Source organism: Numida meleagris, chromosome 3 (genome assembly GCF_002078875.1).
Source record: "Numida meleagris isolate 19003 breed g44 Domestic line chromosome 3, NumMel1.0, whole genome shotgun sequence".
NCBI classification, from domain to species: domain Eukaryota; kingdom Metazoa; phylum Chordata; class Aves; order Galliformes; family Numididae; genus Numida; species Numida meleagris.
Window position 1 is genome coordinate 95,780,637 of NC_034411.1, and position 14,893 is coordinate 95,795,529.

General features: G+C 38.9%; 1 protein-coding gene across 6 annotated transcripts in view; it reads left to right on the forward strand.

The window, feature by feature from the left end:
• The window catches only part of RNF144A (ring finger protein 144A), a 60,038-nt gene extending 48,918 nt beyond the window's left edge, over positions 1-11,120 (forward strand). For 5 of the 6 annotated variants that reach the window (XM_021390756.1, XM_021390760.1, XM_021390758.1 and 2 more), the window contains 4 exons: positions 348-555; positions 1,984-2,131; positions 3,483-3,572; positions 6,499-11,120. In XM_021390756.1, coding sequence (XP_021246431.1) covers positions 348-555; positions 1,984-2,131; positions 3,483-3,572; positions 6,499-6,630 — 578 coding nt within the window. In that variant the 3' untranslated portion in view covers positions 6,631-11,120. The remainder of the gene's footprint in view (positions 1-347; positions 556-1,983; positions 2,132-3,482; positions 3,573-6,498) is intronic. The other variant, XM_021390759.1, reaches the window with a different exon arrangement.

Here is a 14,893-nt window from a genome sequence, read left to right on the forward strand (position 1 = left end):
TGGGCAAGGCACTGTAAAAGCACTTTTTGATACATTATACCTGTATAGCTGTATAGTTAGCTGGCTATATAACTATAGCTGTTTGTTAAGTACAACTGAAGAAAAACACCACGTCTCATTCTCAGAACAAATTTAGTTCAGTGAATGAAAGTGAATAATTAATTCTGTTGCTGTAAAACCACTTTATTTTGGTGCCTATTTGCAAAGCAGGCCAGGTTTATGTCTAAGTGAGTAGAATAAATTAAAAAGCTTCCTTTGAAAATGTATGTCTTTGAATGCCCAGCCTTGTTGTGGAAGGCTGGTCCTGTAACTTCCTTTGAAATTTGTTCTTTTATGTCCCTGTCCAGAAGTGCTTTTGGATCCATGTCGGACTTGGTGTCCATCCTCTACTTGCCAGGCAGTTTGCCAGCTCCAGGAATCAAGCCCGCAGAACCCTCAGCTGGTCCAGTGCAAAGCCTGCGACATTGAGTTCTGCTCTGCTTGCAAATCTAATTGGCATCCAGGTCAAGGCTGTCAGGAGAACATGCCAATCTCTTTTCTTCCAGGAGAAACAAGGTAGAGTATTGCAAAAGATCAAGTGTTTGGAAACAAAACACTGAATCTTTGAACATGAATAGTAAAGAAGCAATTTCCAGATATTTAGTTTTAAGGCTTTCCTTCACCTAGTCATTCACATTTTTCTAAACACGTATTCCAAAACTGGATAGAACTTTCAGATGCCTCACCCCTTGTCACCATTCCCAGCAAAGCACAAAGGAGCTGCTTCAGCCTCTATCAGCAGCCCTTTTGCCCCAGTGGGAAAAATATGACTAGGATACTGTCATGATGAGTTCCTGTTCAACTACTGTAATTTTTGCACGTTCTCTTTGTGGGTGCTTGATCAGAACAGAATCCCAGCAAACTTAATGGAAAGCTAGAATGTTTGATCTATTTTCCTTAGTATTTTCATTGCTTTTACTTCATGCTTTAGTTTTTACCCCATTGAGGTGGGTTTTCCTTAGTATTTTGGAGCTTAATCTGCCAGTAGCAGTTTGTGGTACCTGCATTTGGAGTTCCATATACACTTTATGTATTCAAAGCATTTTTCTGTAACTTGGTCACCTATGGTATGACTAATGACTTTATGTCCTTTTATCCTGCCACTGATTAAAGAGCAATCCATTGCCGATTCCCCATCAGTTAGTCTAGTGTCTCCCGCTGGCGGTGGCTACAGGAAGTGACATTTCTCAAGGCACGTTTTAGTTGTTGGCATGCATAAAGGCTCTGCAGGGTAGAAAGCTACTCAAGGGAAATAAATGTTCTTCCACTGTTTCCTCTTTGTTGTGCCCAGTGAACGAGGGGATGTCCTACAGTTTTACATAGTGGTGCAAGACAAGAAGAAAGGGTGCTGATTGTAACTTATGAACCATAGAATTGCTCAGGTTGGAAAGGACTTTCCAGATCATCAAGTCCAACTGAAACCTAACCTTACTACTCTAACAACCCACCGCTAAATCACGTCCCCGAGCACCACATCCAAATGGTTTTTAAACACATTCAGGGATGGTGACTCGACCACCTCCCTGCGGAGCCTGTTCCAGTGCTTAACAACCCTTTCTGTAAAGAAGTTTTTCCTGAAATCCAACCTAAACCTCCCCTGGCGCAACTTGAAGCCATTTCCCCTTGTCCTGTCACCTGTCACCAGTGAGAAGAGACCAGCCCCGCTCTCACTGCAATCACCTTTCACCTTTAGACCATGTTTCATTAGGACAGGGTTAGAGATGAAGAGATCAACTCTGAAATAACAGCATTTCTCAGAAATGTCATGGTTCTTGTTCTGGAGGGAAATTTCTAGAGAAGATCCTCAAGAAAAGCAGAGACACGCAATCTTAAGGGTTTTGTTTTTTTTTTAAATTAGGCATAACTTCTCAGCACTGTTCTTAAAAATTCTTCTTTAAACTCTCATGACTTCATATCTTATAAGTTCCTTACTGTCTCCGACAGTTCAGTTTTTAAAATGGAAGAAGATGATGCTCCAATCAAGCGCTGTCCAAAGTGTAAAGTTTACATTGAACGAGATGAGGGTTGTGCCCAAATGATGTGTAAGAACTGCAAACACGCCTTTTGCTGGTACTGTCTGGAATCTCTCGATGTGAGTAGATGTGGTACACTCTGATTCTCAGGAGCTTAGAATTTCATTGTTTTGCTATCCAGCTGTCTCATTATTCAGTTAAAACTAGATCATTATCTTCTGCATAACTTGGTGTACTGAGACCCATCAGAGCTGATGCTGGTAATTTGGTAGATTTTGCATATTCCATTTTACTTGTCTGACCTGTGTGATCTTAGCACTTTGTCCACGTGAGCTAGGAAATAATTATTATAAATCGAAATTTTGTGAAAACATTGTTTTCAATCTTAACAAGGTATTTATCGTGGGAGTTTTTGGCCTCTTTTTTAATACTGCTTTATTTAGCACTGACTTTTCAATGTTCCCTTTCTTGAAGAAGTTACAGGATAAGTATAGCAATGCTCTCAGTTCTGTGGAAGTTTAACAGACAAACACTAGATTTTGTTCGTCACCATGCAGGGAGCTAGCACTTGGATTTGTTTACTGCCTATTGTTTCCATGGGACAAGAAATAGATCTCATATATCAAAAAGAATGCAGTGTTATTCTAATACCAGGAATTTGTCAGTCTATAAGCTGCTGCTGTGTTTATGTTTTTTAAATCAGCCTGTTGTTGTGCCCAAAGATCAGAGTATATGCAGTATACAACATCTGTTTCCATGTCATCCGTTTTATTTTATAGCAATGTTAACAATAGCAAAGGAAATGTTTTAGGTTCCCAAAAGCTACTCAGAGTATTCAGATCCTATGGTTGTCCCACTGGAATGTTTTACCAACAGTCCTACAGTTGCAAGCTTCTTACATGCTCAGTTAAAAAGGAGTGTTCCCCTGGTACTTGGCCTGCTGTCTTGGCTTGTTTGTAAAAGGATGGTAGGACAGATGGCAGAACAATTTGTCAAAAATCTGTATTGGCCTTACTTTTATTTTTCAGTTAATAAAATAAACCAAGTTTGGGAAGGCTGTGGTACAAGTATTTATTCTCCTTTGTTCCTTGTGTATATATACGTATGTGTATATAGAATGTATGCCTTGGGCAGCTTGTCTTTTTGGATCCTCTTTCTAAACTTTATATTAGCATTTAAATATTTGAGTTGAGAGCCTTTGAGAGAACAAATTCCTTATACATACTTAAGACTTCCTAAACAAACCTGTTTGTGAAGACACTTAACTGTAAACAAGGCAATTTGGAAAAGTTAAATCTTGTCATGTCCACTTTACCAAACTTTTACCTTCTTGTACAATTCCTGGTTTTAAGTTGTCAGGAAGTAGTATTCTATAATTTGAAGAACAGTTTGTACTTCTGTAAATTGCCTACGTTTTCATTTAAGATTTTGTTGGGTTTATTCCCTACCTTTCCTTTTAATATTTTGTAGGATGACTTTCTCCTCATACATTACGACAAAGGACCTTGTCGAAATAAGCTGGGACACTCCAGGGCATCTGTTATCTGGCACAGAACACAGGTAAAACTCAGATCTTTAAAAGCACTGTATGGATCTACAGAGAAACAATACTGTAATAGTGCCTTTGCCTTGCTCATTTTAACATCTCAGAGTAAAATTCTGTTCTGAATGGGAGCTAATGTCCATAGCAGGTTTACAGAGGGCAGTAGCTTGGAGAAAAAAAAGTTTGCTCTCCCAGAAAGGACACCCTGTGGCAGAAAGCCATGGAGAACTATAAAAGATTATGTTTGCCGAAATAAGTTAAGTCCCAGTCCAATCTGTTCTCAGTAAATGTGGTGGAAATCTGCTTTGCCAACACCCCTGCAGTTAAATGGAAAAGTCATCCTCCAGGAGATTTTTTGCTTCCAATACAGAACTGGAAAGGAATAAGCCTGAGTATGCTCAGCATCTTACTATGGCCTCAGATTGACTCATTCATGGTGGTTAGACAGAGCTTGGTAGTCTAGTTTGTAACCCAGTGATCTTATCAGTAGTTCCAAATGTGGATTCAAACTGACAATTACAAAGAGTTTGAGGATGCCTCTTGTAGTCTAGAACCAGTCTGACAGGACCCAGTGTGAATACTTGTAATAAAAGCCCTGTCTGCACTACTTTCATGCATACAATATAAATGCCAGTGTGACTTAGTCTAATCTACTGCTGTAGATTAGACAGTCATTTCAGAGATAACAGAACATCTGGGTATCTAATTCATCTCTTCCTAAATTTACTGTCTGGCAGTAAATATCTACCTTAGATTGAGAGGAAGTAAGTATCTTGAAGTACAGATTTCTTTCTGCTTGAGAATAAAGCTGAATTCTGGCAAACAAATGAAATGAGAAGGATCACAGCACTCTCCCTCCACTTAAGTTTATGTACATAAGCTTTCTTTATATACCTGTAACAGAGGGGATTCACGTGATATTTGGAATCTGTTCTTTGCAACAGCAGTTAGTACAAGTGTGACTGAGTGACAGTATGTTTGATATTCTGATCATTATTGAGAAAGAGAGAATTTTTTTCCAATGAGGATATAGTTCTGCTAAACCTACTAATGCCAATTCAGTGCTGAATTCATTTCCTCATGTTAAGTTTCTCTGAGTATTTATCAAAGGAGAATGGATATGAGACTTTGTTTTATTGTTTGTGGATTAAAAAAAATGATATACTTCTTTTGGCCAGAAGGAATAGTTTGATGCTGTGTAGGGCAGTGACTTCTTCAGAAGCAACTGAACTGAGTTGAAAATAAATAACCCTCAGCCAACAACATACTGTTAGAAAGAAATAAAAACAAACAAACAAAACCACCACAGAAAATTAAAGTGAAACCTAGTTATATCTCTAATAATGCCATGTTGAGTCTGAAAGGAAGCTATAAATAGGCACATCATAGACACTGGCACTTGTCAGTCCAGTCCAAGGACTCGGTACCTACCAGCTTGGCTCTATTTCACCTCTTATGCACTTTATTGCATGAGCTGCAAAGAGGTAAGCAAAGGCAGTTACAGCTCATGGTTTGTAAAGGAGATGAGAAGTTAGCTTTATTTTATGTCAGTAGCAAATGAATGCAGAGATTAGTAAATGGAATATCAGATTGTCAGCACTTCCAAAAAAGACTGAATAATGAAACGTGCACACCGCTAGAGCTGAACAAGAAATTTCTCTTGGCAAGAGATAGAACTATGAGGACCAGGAGGTTTGAGCGCCTTATCCCTAGACAGCCAAAGGCCGAAGGAAGAACCTGGTGCAAGATGAGGAGACTGACAGGGAGCTGCTCATTGCTGTGCTGTTTATCCCACAGCGCCATCTCCTGCCGCTGCCACTCCAAAATGCCTCGCTCACAGAACTACAAGAGAAAAGTATCTAGTAATCACAGAGAAACAGTCCGTGGTGGGCAAAAGCACTCGTAAATTATCCCTGCTCTTCCAAGACAAATTAAATATTTGCCAGCTAGTTGAAACAGCATATATAGCCTTGGCTAGGATAATTCTTAATGAGTACTGTGCTGTAATTTCATTTTGCCTTCTGTTTCAAGGATTTGCTGGCAGATTTGCATTCTACTCCCGCCTCCATTATTCAAAATTATTCACAAACACTCTCATGTTTATAAATCTAAGTGATTTTCTTCAATAATTTCCAGGCATACAGTTGCAGCTGCCTATGACAAAGGGGAAACTTCCTTAGGCAGTGACCCTCCACTTAAATTAAAAAAAATTCCAAATTAAACTCCTTGGAAACTAATAGTTTGGCACACTGAGAGGATGGATGATTTGATGTCTTCTCCCCTTTCTGTGAAGGAGGTGATTGATAATGTAAATTATCAAAAACAAGTGCTTTTATACTGAGTTAGGTCATGTTCCCTGAAACAGCAGGATTAGCTCAGGTCTGACTGCAAAAAAACCATTAAGGATGTGCATGGTTGGCCTTCAGCCCTTAGTGTTTGTAGTCTGTGACTGGGATTTCCCAGCTTGTGTTTATGCTGGTGAGAAGATTCCCCATGAGCAACATCAGAACCTCGACTGCTTCTTTTCAGAACTTTCTCCAGGAAAAGAGGGGAGCATCTCAAGTGAGAGTCTCTGTCTTGTTGTCTTGATCCTGATATTTTATATTTAAGTTTGATCAAGAAAAAAGCGCCTAGTTAGTTGCTTCATTAGCTGTTCCAAATACAACAAAACCAAAAAAGGCAAGTAGCTGTTTGCCTCACATTGTGTGATTGCAGTTGAATCATGCAGCGTGGTTCTGACTGTAACAACAAAACATGAACATTTGTTCTCTCATGCTTGCTGACTTGGGGAGCTGTCTATAGCATACACACAGGCAAAAGTTGAGGCTCTGGTGAGGCCAGTGGCAGTTACTGAGATCCTTCCAAAGGGCACTGATGATGTGCTGATGTGATCAGAATCTAGACAGGTGTCATCCCTAACAGTGCTATTCCTTTGTCTTGCAGGTGGTTGGAATTTTTGCAGGATTTGGTCTTCTACTTTTGGTGGCCTCCCCTTTCCTTTTACTTGCTACACCATTTGTTCTGTGCTGCAAGTGCAAATGTAATAAAGGAGATGATGACCCGCTACCTACCTAGACCAAGAGAAGACTGGACTCATAACAACGTGTGTTTTGATTTTATTATTGCTGTTGATATTTCCCTCTTGCACTTACATTGCTGTAGCCTTACTTGCCCTGTACTGCTTTTCACTGACCCACAGTCTTGGTTCCAGGAACTGTTGCATAGATCAAGTGGTAATAGACAAGGACAGTAACGGAAGGCAAGTTTGGTGCTTAAGGGAGACCATGGACCCAGGTAGCTATCCGAAAGGAAGACATGATACTGCTAAAACATAATGCAAAGGGTTTCTCTGGCCCTGCTGGAGGACTGGGAACTGTGCTGAATGACTTCAGCAACACAAGCTAACAGTGCATATAAATCAAAACTCTGCATATTTGTTTGCTTCAAAATTTGATGTCTCATTCCTGTATGTATGTAAGTTATCTATTATTTTAATTGGATAGTCAACTTTTTTGTGACTTACCATGTTTATTATGTGTTTTTGTTAATGCCATCACAACATCCTTTTTAGTGTGTATTTTTCCAAGAATATCAAAGTCAATAAGGTGCATATAGGCCATCCTATGCCTTTCTTGATATATAGGGAGGGACACAGGGACAAAATTGGTCCTGTTGCCTTCCTGGAATATTTTGAAGTCTTAATAGAAATTTGTTTGACCGAAAGCTACATTTTTAAAATAATTGATGAAGCTGTAAGGTTGAGTGGTGACACAAACCTGCGATCTAATCAAGGTTCTTTTAAAAATGCATTGATGGCATTGTTACTGCTGGACCACTAGTGTTTTTCTGAATTGCTATTTTTTGCTGATTGGAGTTCTGCTACACTTACAGGGCTATGTAACTTCTAATCCAGGTATCTTAATCTTTTTATATAGGTAGATAGATAGACAGATAATCTTATTTAAACCAAATGTGTAAATAGCTGTCCTATTGAAATATTTTGGGAGTTCAAAATAGCTTGCTTCTGTCTTTAGGGCAGGTATTAAAAATACAGGACTAGTTTTACTATTTAGCAGACTCTTGGATTATCAGTGAATCTTTCCTTCTAAGTATAAAAATACATCGAGATTATCCCTGTAGTTAATAATAATAAACGCCTGGGATATTTGTGGAAGTTAACATTTGAACTACTTAGCCCATTATCAGAATTAATATCATATGGTGTGTGCTATTGAATAACAATACTGTGATGAAACAAGTTTTCATTTGACAAATAATCACTAACTCGATGTAATAATTTTGCAGAATTCAGTGCTGTGTGTTTCCAGGGTAATAAAGTGTGCTAGTCAACCTACTGTTAATCATTGTAGTTTCTCTTTAGTAATATTTTGGTTGGAAACCATTTTGCTTTGATTGGAAATCTGGCAGAAATTTGATTAATAACTTGTCTCCATGAAATATGAAGCACCTGAATTGATGTGCATATCTTCATGTAATATGAGAGGAAAACCTTCTGAATGATGAGTAGACTGAAGTTTGACTACATTTTTTTCATCATTTATTTCTGTGCTTTGTCAGCGTACTGAGATTGATGAACACGTTGAAGCCAGGATAACTTTGCACTGAAAATGTATTAAGACTCTTACATGCAACAGCTTCTGGCTGCTCTGACAGGCTGGGAATTTGTTTTCATAGCTCAAGCATAAGGAAATGACTACTTCTTTTCATTACCTTTTATTTTATAACGTTCACCTGATAGATAAAAAGACTGCAGGGTACAGTTTTGAAACTTGCCACTGTTTTCTGATAAAACTTTTCTTGGATTTCTTCCCCTCCCTCTCCTTCCAAGTTTAACGGTATCCAAATTCAAAATGTGTCCAAACACAGGTTTTAGTTCTGAGAAATGGAAGTTATCTGCAATTCACTTACCTTACTTGATTTAAATGACTTCAGCCATTATAATATGAAGGAAAAGGACAGCGGGTTCCCAACCAGTCTGAATTCTTTTTGATGTGTTCAGCTTTTTTATGGCAAGGTACAGTCCAGATCGTTACTTATAATATCTGATTTTTGTTATCCTAGCCTTTCCATATATCTATGTTATTAAAAATTGCTTAGCTGTTCCAAAATATCTGTAAGGGAAGCCTGAATAGTGCATCCCATCCCTGGTGGAAGAGCACTGTGTAAGCCTGTGTGCCCCGAGTCACAGCTTCCAGGCGCAGAAGCAATGGAAACCCTTCTGTGAAGGACAGCTTCCTGCAGGTAAGCTCATAAGACAGAGTGGTAAAGCTCAACTACAGTCTTTCATCCTTGGCCCTGTAATTCTGTTTAACTGCAGAAAAAGAAATGGGTGAAAGGACACGACGACTTCCTGGGTTATTAATTTCCTCTAATTGGAAGTGCTAAAGGTTTTCCCTGTATGTGGCTGTGGCTGATGATAGGAAATAGCTGAGGTGCAGCCGCCTGCTAACAGCACCTGGAGTGTCCTTGTCTGAGATGTGTTTTCTACTGTGCCTTTCTCAGAGACAGCCTTTCTGTGGCAATGTAATAAGGCTGGGCATTCCCACAGTACTGTGGCCAGTTAATAATCAATGTCAAAATTAATGCACTTCCAAATTTTAAAAAGGGAAAGATAAAGAATTCCTTCAAAAATACAGACGTTTAAAAATGTATACAATTGATACTTGCAGATAACATTATATTAAATCAGAAAACTTTGTACTTCTTTCAGCATATCTGATCTCAACATACTTGAATTGCTGTGGGAGATTTTTATTACATATCTCTTGATTCATATCGTGTTAGGATAGACTGTATACCTACATATATTTCCCAAATACCTAATCCTTTCAGGTATGCTAAGTATCATTCCATTTGTGTTCTCGGGGATTTGGTTTTGTTCTGTTTTGTTGTTGTTTGTTTAATTTTTTTAAATGTTGTTTATTTCCAATGTAGTACACATCTGTCAGTGATACATTGAATTTGGGGTGTTTTATGTTATAGCTTCTGTTGATCATGTGAGATTTGATACCCTTACATGGAATTGTAAATACATTATTATAAACTCTGACATTTAAGCCCCATGACATAGAGAGGTGAATGTCTCTGCTGTTCTTCCGCTGAAACTCTGCTACAACAGCTTTTTAGATTTTCACCCGAAAAATAAGATTTACTGCATGATTTCTGTTGCATTTTTATAGCTACGCTATTATTTAGTTTGTTAGCATTGTTTTATATGCTGTTTTTAATGTAGTTTGTAACAGTACATTATTTGCACGTTCTGTTGGGGTGAAATAGTCCTTGTGAGCATGGGACTGAGTGTGGAGTCCAGGCTCCAGAGACTTTGAATCTCCCTAAACTTACCATTGAGCTGAAGTCAGCCCTGAGAGAGATCAGCAGCACAGCTCTCACTGACTTCAGTGGCAGTAGCACTGGGTCTTCCCTATGTGACATTGGACAAGTCACTTGTCTCCTTTTCTCTCAATTAGCCATCCTTTACATGGATGGACCAATGTTCACCTACCTCACAGGAGAGTTGTGAGGACAAATTCATTGGTTTTAAGGCTTTTCAAGACCCCCTGATGAAAGATTATATATAAACGCTTACAGTAGGTAGATTTATGTTAATACTTCATATTTATTCAGCTTGTCTTTCAACCTAAAACTTCCTACTATTGACTTAAGCATGCCAAGAATTTGGTATACTTTCTCCCATGTACCAAGCAGCTTGATCTTCCCTCAAATACTCAGGCAAAATCTCAAATAAGAGTTGAATGGTGCAACTCTTAGCTTACAGTTGATGCCCTGACATGCAGGAAATGCAATCAAAATTAGAGAAAAGCTCTCTTGCTTATGGAGCTGACAATAAAATATTCATGGATCAGAAAAAGATGAAGTGCTTTTCATTTAAAATTGGAATGGGCAGGAAAATAAAAATGAAGTTTCATGCATTTCATCTGTAGTCCTTTTATTGCATAGGAATAAATATGCTTAATATAGGCAGTTTTCATCCCAGTATGGTGCAGCATGCATAAAGCTTTGTGCAGGTTAGCTCTTTAAAACCAAAGCTTATAAGTTTCACACATACTATCTACAATCCAGAGGAAAAGAGAATGGTGGTTGCTGATGACACTGATGTTAAGGACATCAAAAAGACCTGCATCAGTGCTTAATTGCTAGTGCACTTATACTAAGTAAGGCATGCTGTTTGTGTTTAGAACCCTATGGTCTTCATTATTGCTTTGATTTGTGTATCTCTCATCAGAATTCCAGAAACATTAGGTACAGGTACGTGGTACATAACAGAACCTTCCTTGATCATTTTATCATGGATATATTTTAAACTTGCATAGGTTTAAGCATGAAGGAGTCATGCATATGTATAAATAATGTATTTGACCAAGTGTAAAAACAGTTCTGTTGATGTATTTGAAATGTAAGTACATTTCGTGCCACTAACACTGTGATGTATAAAAGAGCTGTTGAATGCCTTTTAATGTTGTGTTTTGTACTTTGAATCATATTGAAGAGTTTAATTTGTAATTTCAATAGATATTTTAAACGAATGTGTCTCCTGTGATTCTTCCAAGTCATTTTTCTTGGTTATGTGTTCACTAAAGAAAGTACTTCTGTTATGATAGGACTTCTTGTGCTTATCTGCCTCTCCTTCCTTCAGAGCACACACAGCCTTGATGACCTCCTACCTCACTTCTGGGCATAGCTGAGGTTTCAGCCTCCTGATCTCCCACTCCCAAGAGAGTGAATCCGGGCATCTCTGGAGATAGCCCAACCACCAGCCAAGTCCCTGGCACAGCTTCTGTTTCAGTCTCCTCCTGTAGGTGATCCCTGGGTGGATTTGCTGCTCTGAGGATCACTCTGAGCCATGGGTATGTTCTTGCACCACAGGTTTGGGTCTGATGGAGGTGACAGCAACAGACTCTCCACAGTGAGTAATTTGTATTCACCTCAACTTGGTGGTATTGGGTTGAGCTTTTAAAGGCTAAGCCTAGCCTCTCGAATAACAGAACATCCTTAGCTGTGTAACAGAGGGAATTTGCTCTGATGTTCTTGATTCCATTAACAGGCAGTTTGCATTTTGCCTGAACTGCAGTTTAGGATGCAGTCTTTTATTTGGTCCCCACCATTTATAATAGGATCACCACCCTTTATAATTTAAGAAAAAGCAGTTATTAGCTGCTACTTCCTTACTCCTTTAATTGAACATGATTTTTCTCCGTAAGGGGAAGAGCAGTTGAGGTATTTTGTTCATTTAATTTGGCAGAAAACTGTATAAATGTCAGGCATTTTTGAACTATTTTAGGAGCAGGTATTATTAACAAAGCAGTCTTTCTACCTTCTTCCTCTGCTCTCAAGGTCTTTTGCTTCCAATTAGGCTTTGTTTTGCTTTGCAGTTTTCTTTCAGAGAGGAGAGTTAGTTTTCAGTCACGTGCAATTTTCCTGTAGTTTGGTAACATTCAACCTCTTGGGCATTTCCTTAGTCTTTATTCAAGATTCAGCTTACCTTGGCACACAAGGATTTTCTTACTCATGCCTTCAGCTGTGTGGCTGGGTTTCTGTACAAAAGATCCATAATCAGAGAATCAAGAAACTGTAGAAACAGGATGTGAAGTAACAGATTTCAGGGTTTCACCTGTTTAAAGCAAGGAGCAGCCCCAGCCCCACACTGACTCCGAAGTTGTACCTGGGCATTGGATGGGAGAATGGGTCAACATCAGTTCAGTAACTGTCCTCTGGGATCTGAATGATTTAGACAATCGAATGCTACAGCACAAAAACTTGCCACTGTTAAAATGGTACATGTAGAAATATAATTCCAGAGATTGAGTTAGTTATACTGTGGGGTAGTGCTAAATGTTGCCACTGCCAACATGGAAGAACAGTATTTCCATGATACATCATTTTGGCTTTCAGTTTTAGTTTATTCTGAGACCACCGAGAATGTTTCCTACAGGAGATTTTGTGCTTACCCAACTGCAGTACATCTAGACTTCAAGTCTTGTTTTGTGCAGGGTATGCAGAATCTGATTTGTTGATTTTGAAATTCAGAAGAGAAAAAAGACTGTCATGTACAAGGAAGCCTTTTCTACCTAGACTCTGCTTTCTGGCCATGAAGACTGAGCCTTGAATCTGACACCACCCAAGTATGAGGTTTGTCTTAACTTTCAGCTTTCCCTTAACTGCTGTCAGTCAGTGCAAAGGCTCAGCCATTTCCTGGAATGTGATATGTCACTCGCCATCCTATGCTGTTTGCTAAGGTGGTTGTCTGGGCAGTCTAGTCAACTTTTTTGTAGCCACCTAAGACACTTCTTATATTTTTCCCCACCCACTTGGACCACAGGAGAAGCCTAGGCAACAGGTTTTCTCCAGGCACACGACATTTCTATAGCTAAAACCGAGCAAAGCATCTTTTACTCTTAGAGTCCTTACCACAAGTGCTGCTTTCAGATACTAGGTGCAAATTACAACCAGGTCACTCTGCTCCCATATGGAATTTCCAGATGAATGTCTGTCTGATAATGACTGTGATTCACATAGACAAAATGTTTTGATGATGTAAGTGATGCAGACCAACTCACACATGCAAACAGTGGAAATTCAGCTTTTTTTTTCCTCTTTCTTTCGGTCTTCTTGACCGAATGCTATAAGTACAGAAATGCTAAATTTAAACCTCAGTCCCAAAGAAGAGAGCCCCTGGGAGTAAGCGGTAGGTATCCTACCTCAATGTTGTTTTCTCAAATCTGATTGTAAATGTGTGTGTCTAGCCAATGTGTGGTACTTTATTTTTATGCACAGCATGTTCTTAAATGTCAAATATGTCTTCTAGTTAGTGTAGCATATCTATGTCTTCAGGAAGTAGAAATTCTACTGCATAAATTTGTAGAACAAGAAATTTGATCCTGGAGCAATGCAAGTTGCCCATACTAAAAAGACTGATAAAGACTCTGGGATATTTTTGGCAGCTTTACATGAAAAAAGTGTGTTGGGAATAGAATTTAATTATTTCTTCTTTCAAAACACTGCCTTTTCCCCCACAAGTAGCTGGGAAACTAAAAATAAATGCCTGTAAGTGTAAGTAGTATTTCACATATGCTATGAATTGGGTGCTCAGAGTCCATTAAAACAGATGAGTGTTCACATTACTTTTAGCGAGTTTGTGTTTTAATTTTGGGCGAGCAACACTCTCCTCTTGGTAGTCCTGCTCACCTTGCTGTGAGAGTGAGCATGTGCAAAAGGGATCTGTGTTCGTGGAACGGGATTTTCTGTGCCAGTGACTTGTTTCAATTGTTACAACTTGTTTGCAAGCTTGGACATTCCCGAGATCTGCACTGTTGTGTTTTTTGAGAATGATTAAAAACAAGTACACACATTGTTTTTCCTCTTCGGTCCCTTGAAATGGTGTTCTGATGGGTGGCACAAAGGCTGCCTCAGAAGCCTGAGGTCTCATGTTTTGATGACAGCACTGACATTTTGTGGGTTTACCTGCAGAAGAAACGCATGCAGATTGTGCAAAATTCAATCTTAAAATTGTCTTGGCAGAAAAGAATGATGCAACATTTATTTCTTCATTTTCAGACATACTCATTTTGCTTGTGTATCATGAGGCTTCTACAATGGGTATAGGTCGAATGAGTGACAATTTGAGCTGGAATATGGATAGACTTTTCTTTAGTGCATTCTAAAAAGCACTCCAACAGGGTATGTTAAGCCCTTATGCTGCCATGAGCCAGCAGGGTGCAGTCTCTGAACACCATTACAAGCAAAAAAGAATGGCTGTCTTTGAGAGTGCTGCACAGAAATCCATACGAACGAGATTTCCATCTTAAGATTTCAAAGTCTGTTTCAAAACTTGCACAGAATTTAATTGTAGTGATATCTTGGCTAAAAATAACGCTGTGATGAGCCTGCACACTATGCTGAGGCTGTGGATATTAACATATGTTACTGCTCCTCTTCTCTGAGAGTTTCTAAACCTTTTCTGAAAGTCAAAAAGCCTCAGTATTTGATCTTTCAGGAAACCGATTTAAGCACAGAGATGTTTCAGTCCATAAATCTAAAATGAGAGAAAGGTCTGTTTCAAAATGCCACCTTCAGAGAGCACTGATTAGTCACACCAAGAAAAGGAGGGGGAAGGAGGGGGAACACTAAAAATCAGTTAGTTCCAAACAGATAATGTATTGGCTAATAATATTGCATCTTCCCTATATTTTATAATTGACGGATGTTGTAGCTGAGCCAAATTATTCTCTTCTCCCTTCCTACCCACGCCTGCTGTCGTATCTGTGTTCGTCAATACAGATGTTCAGCAGAAACAATGCAA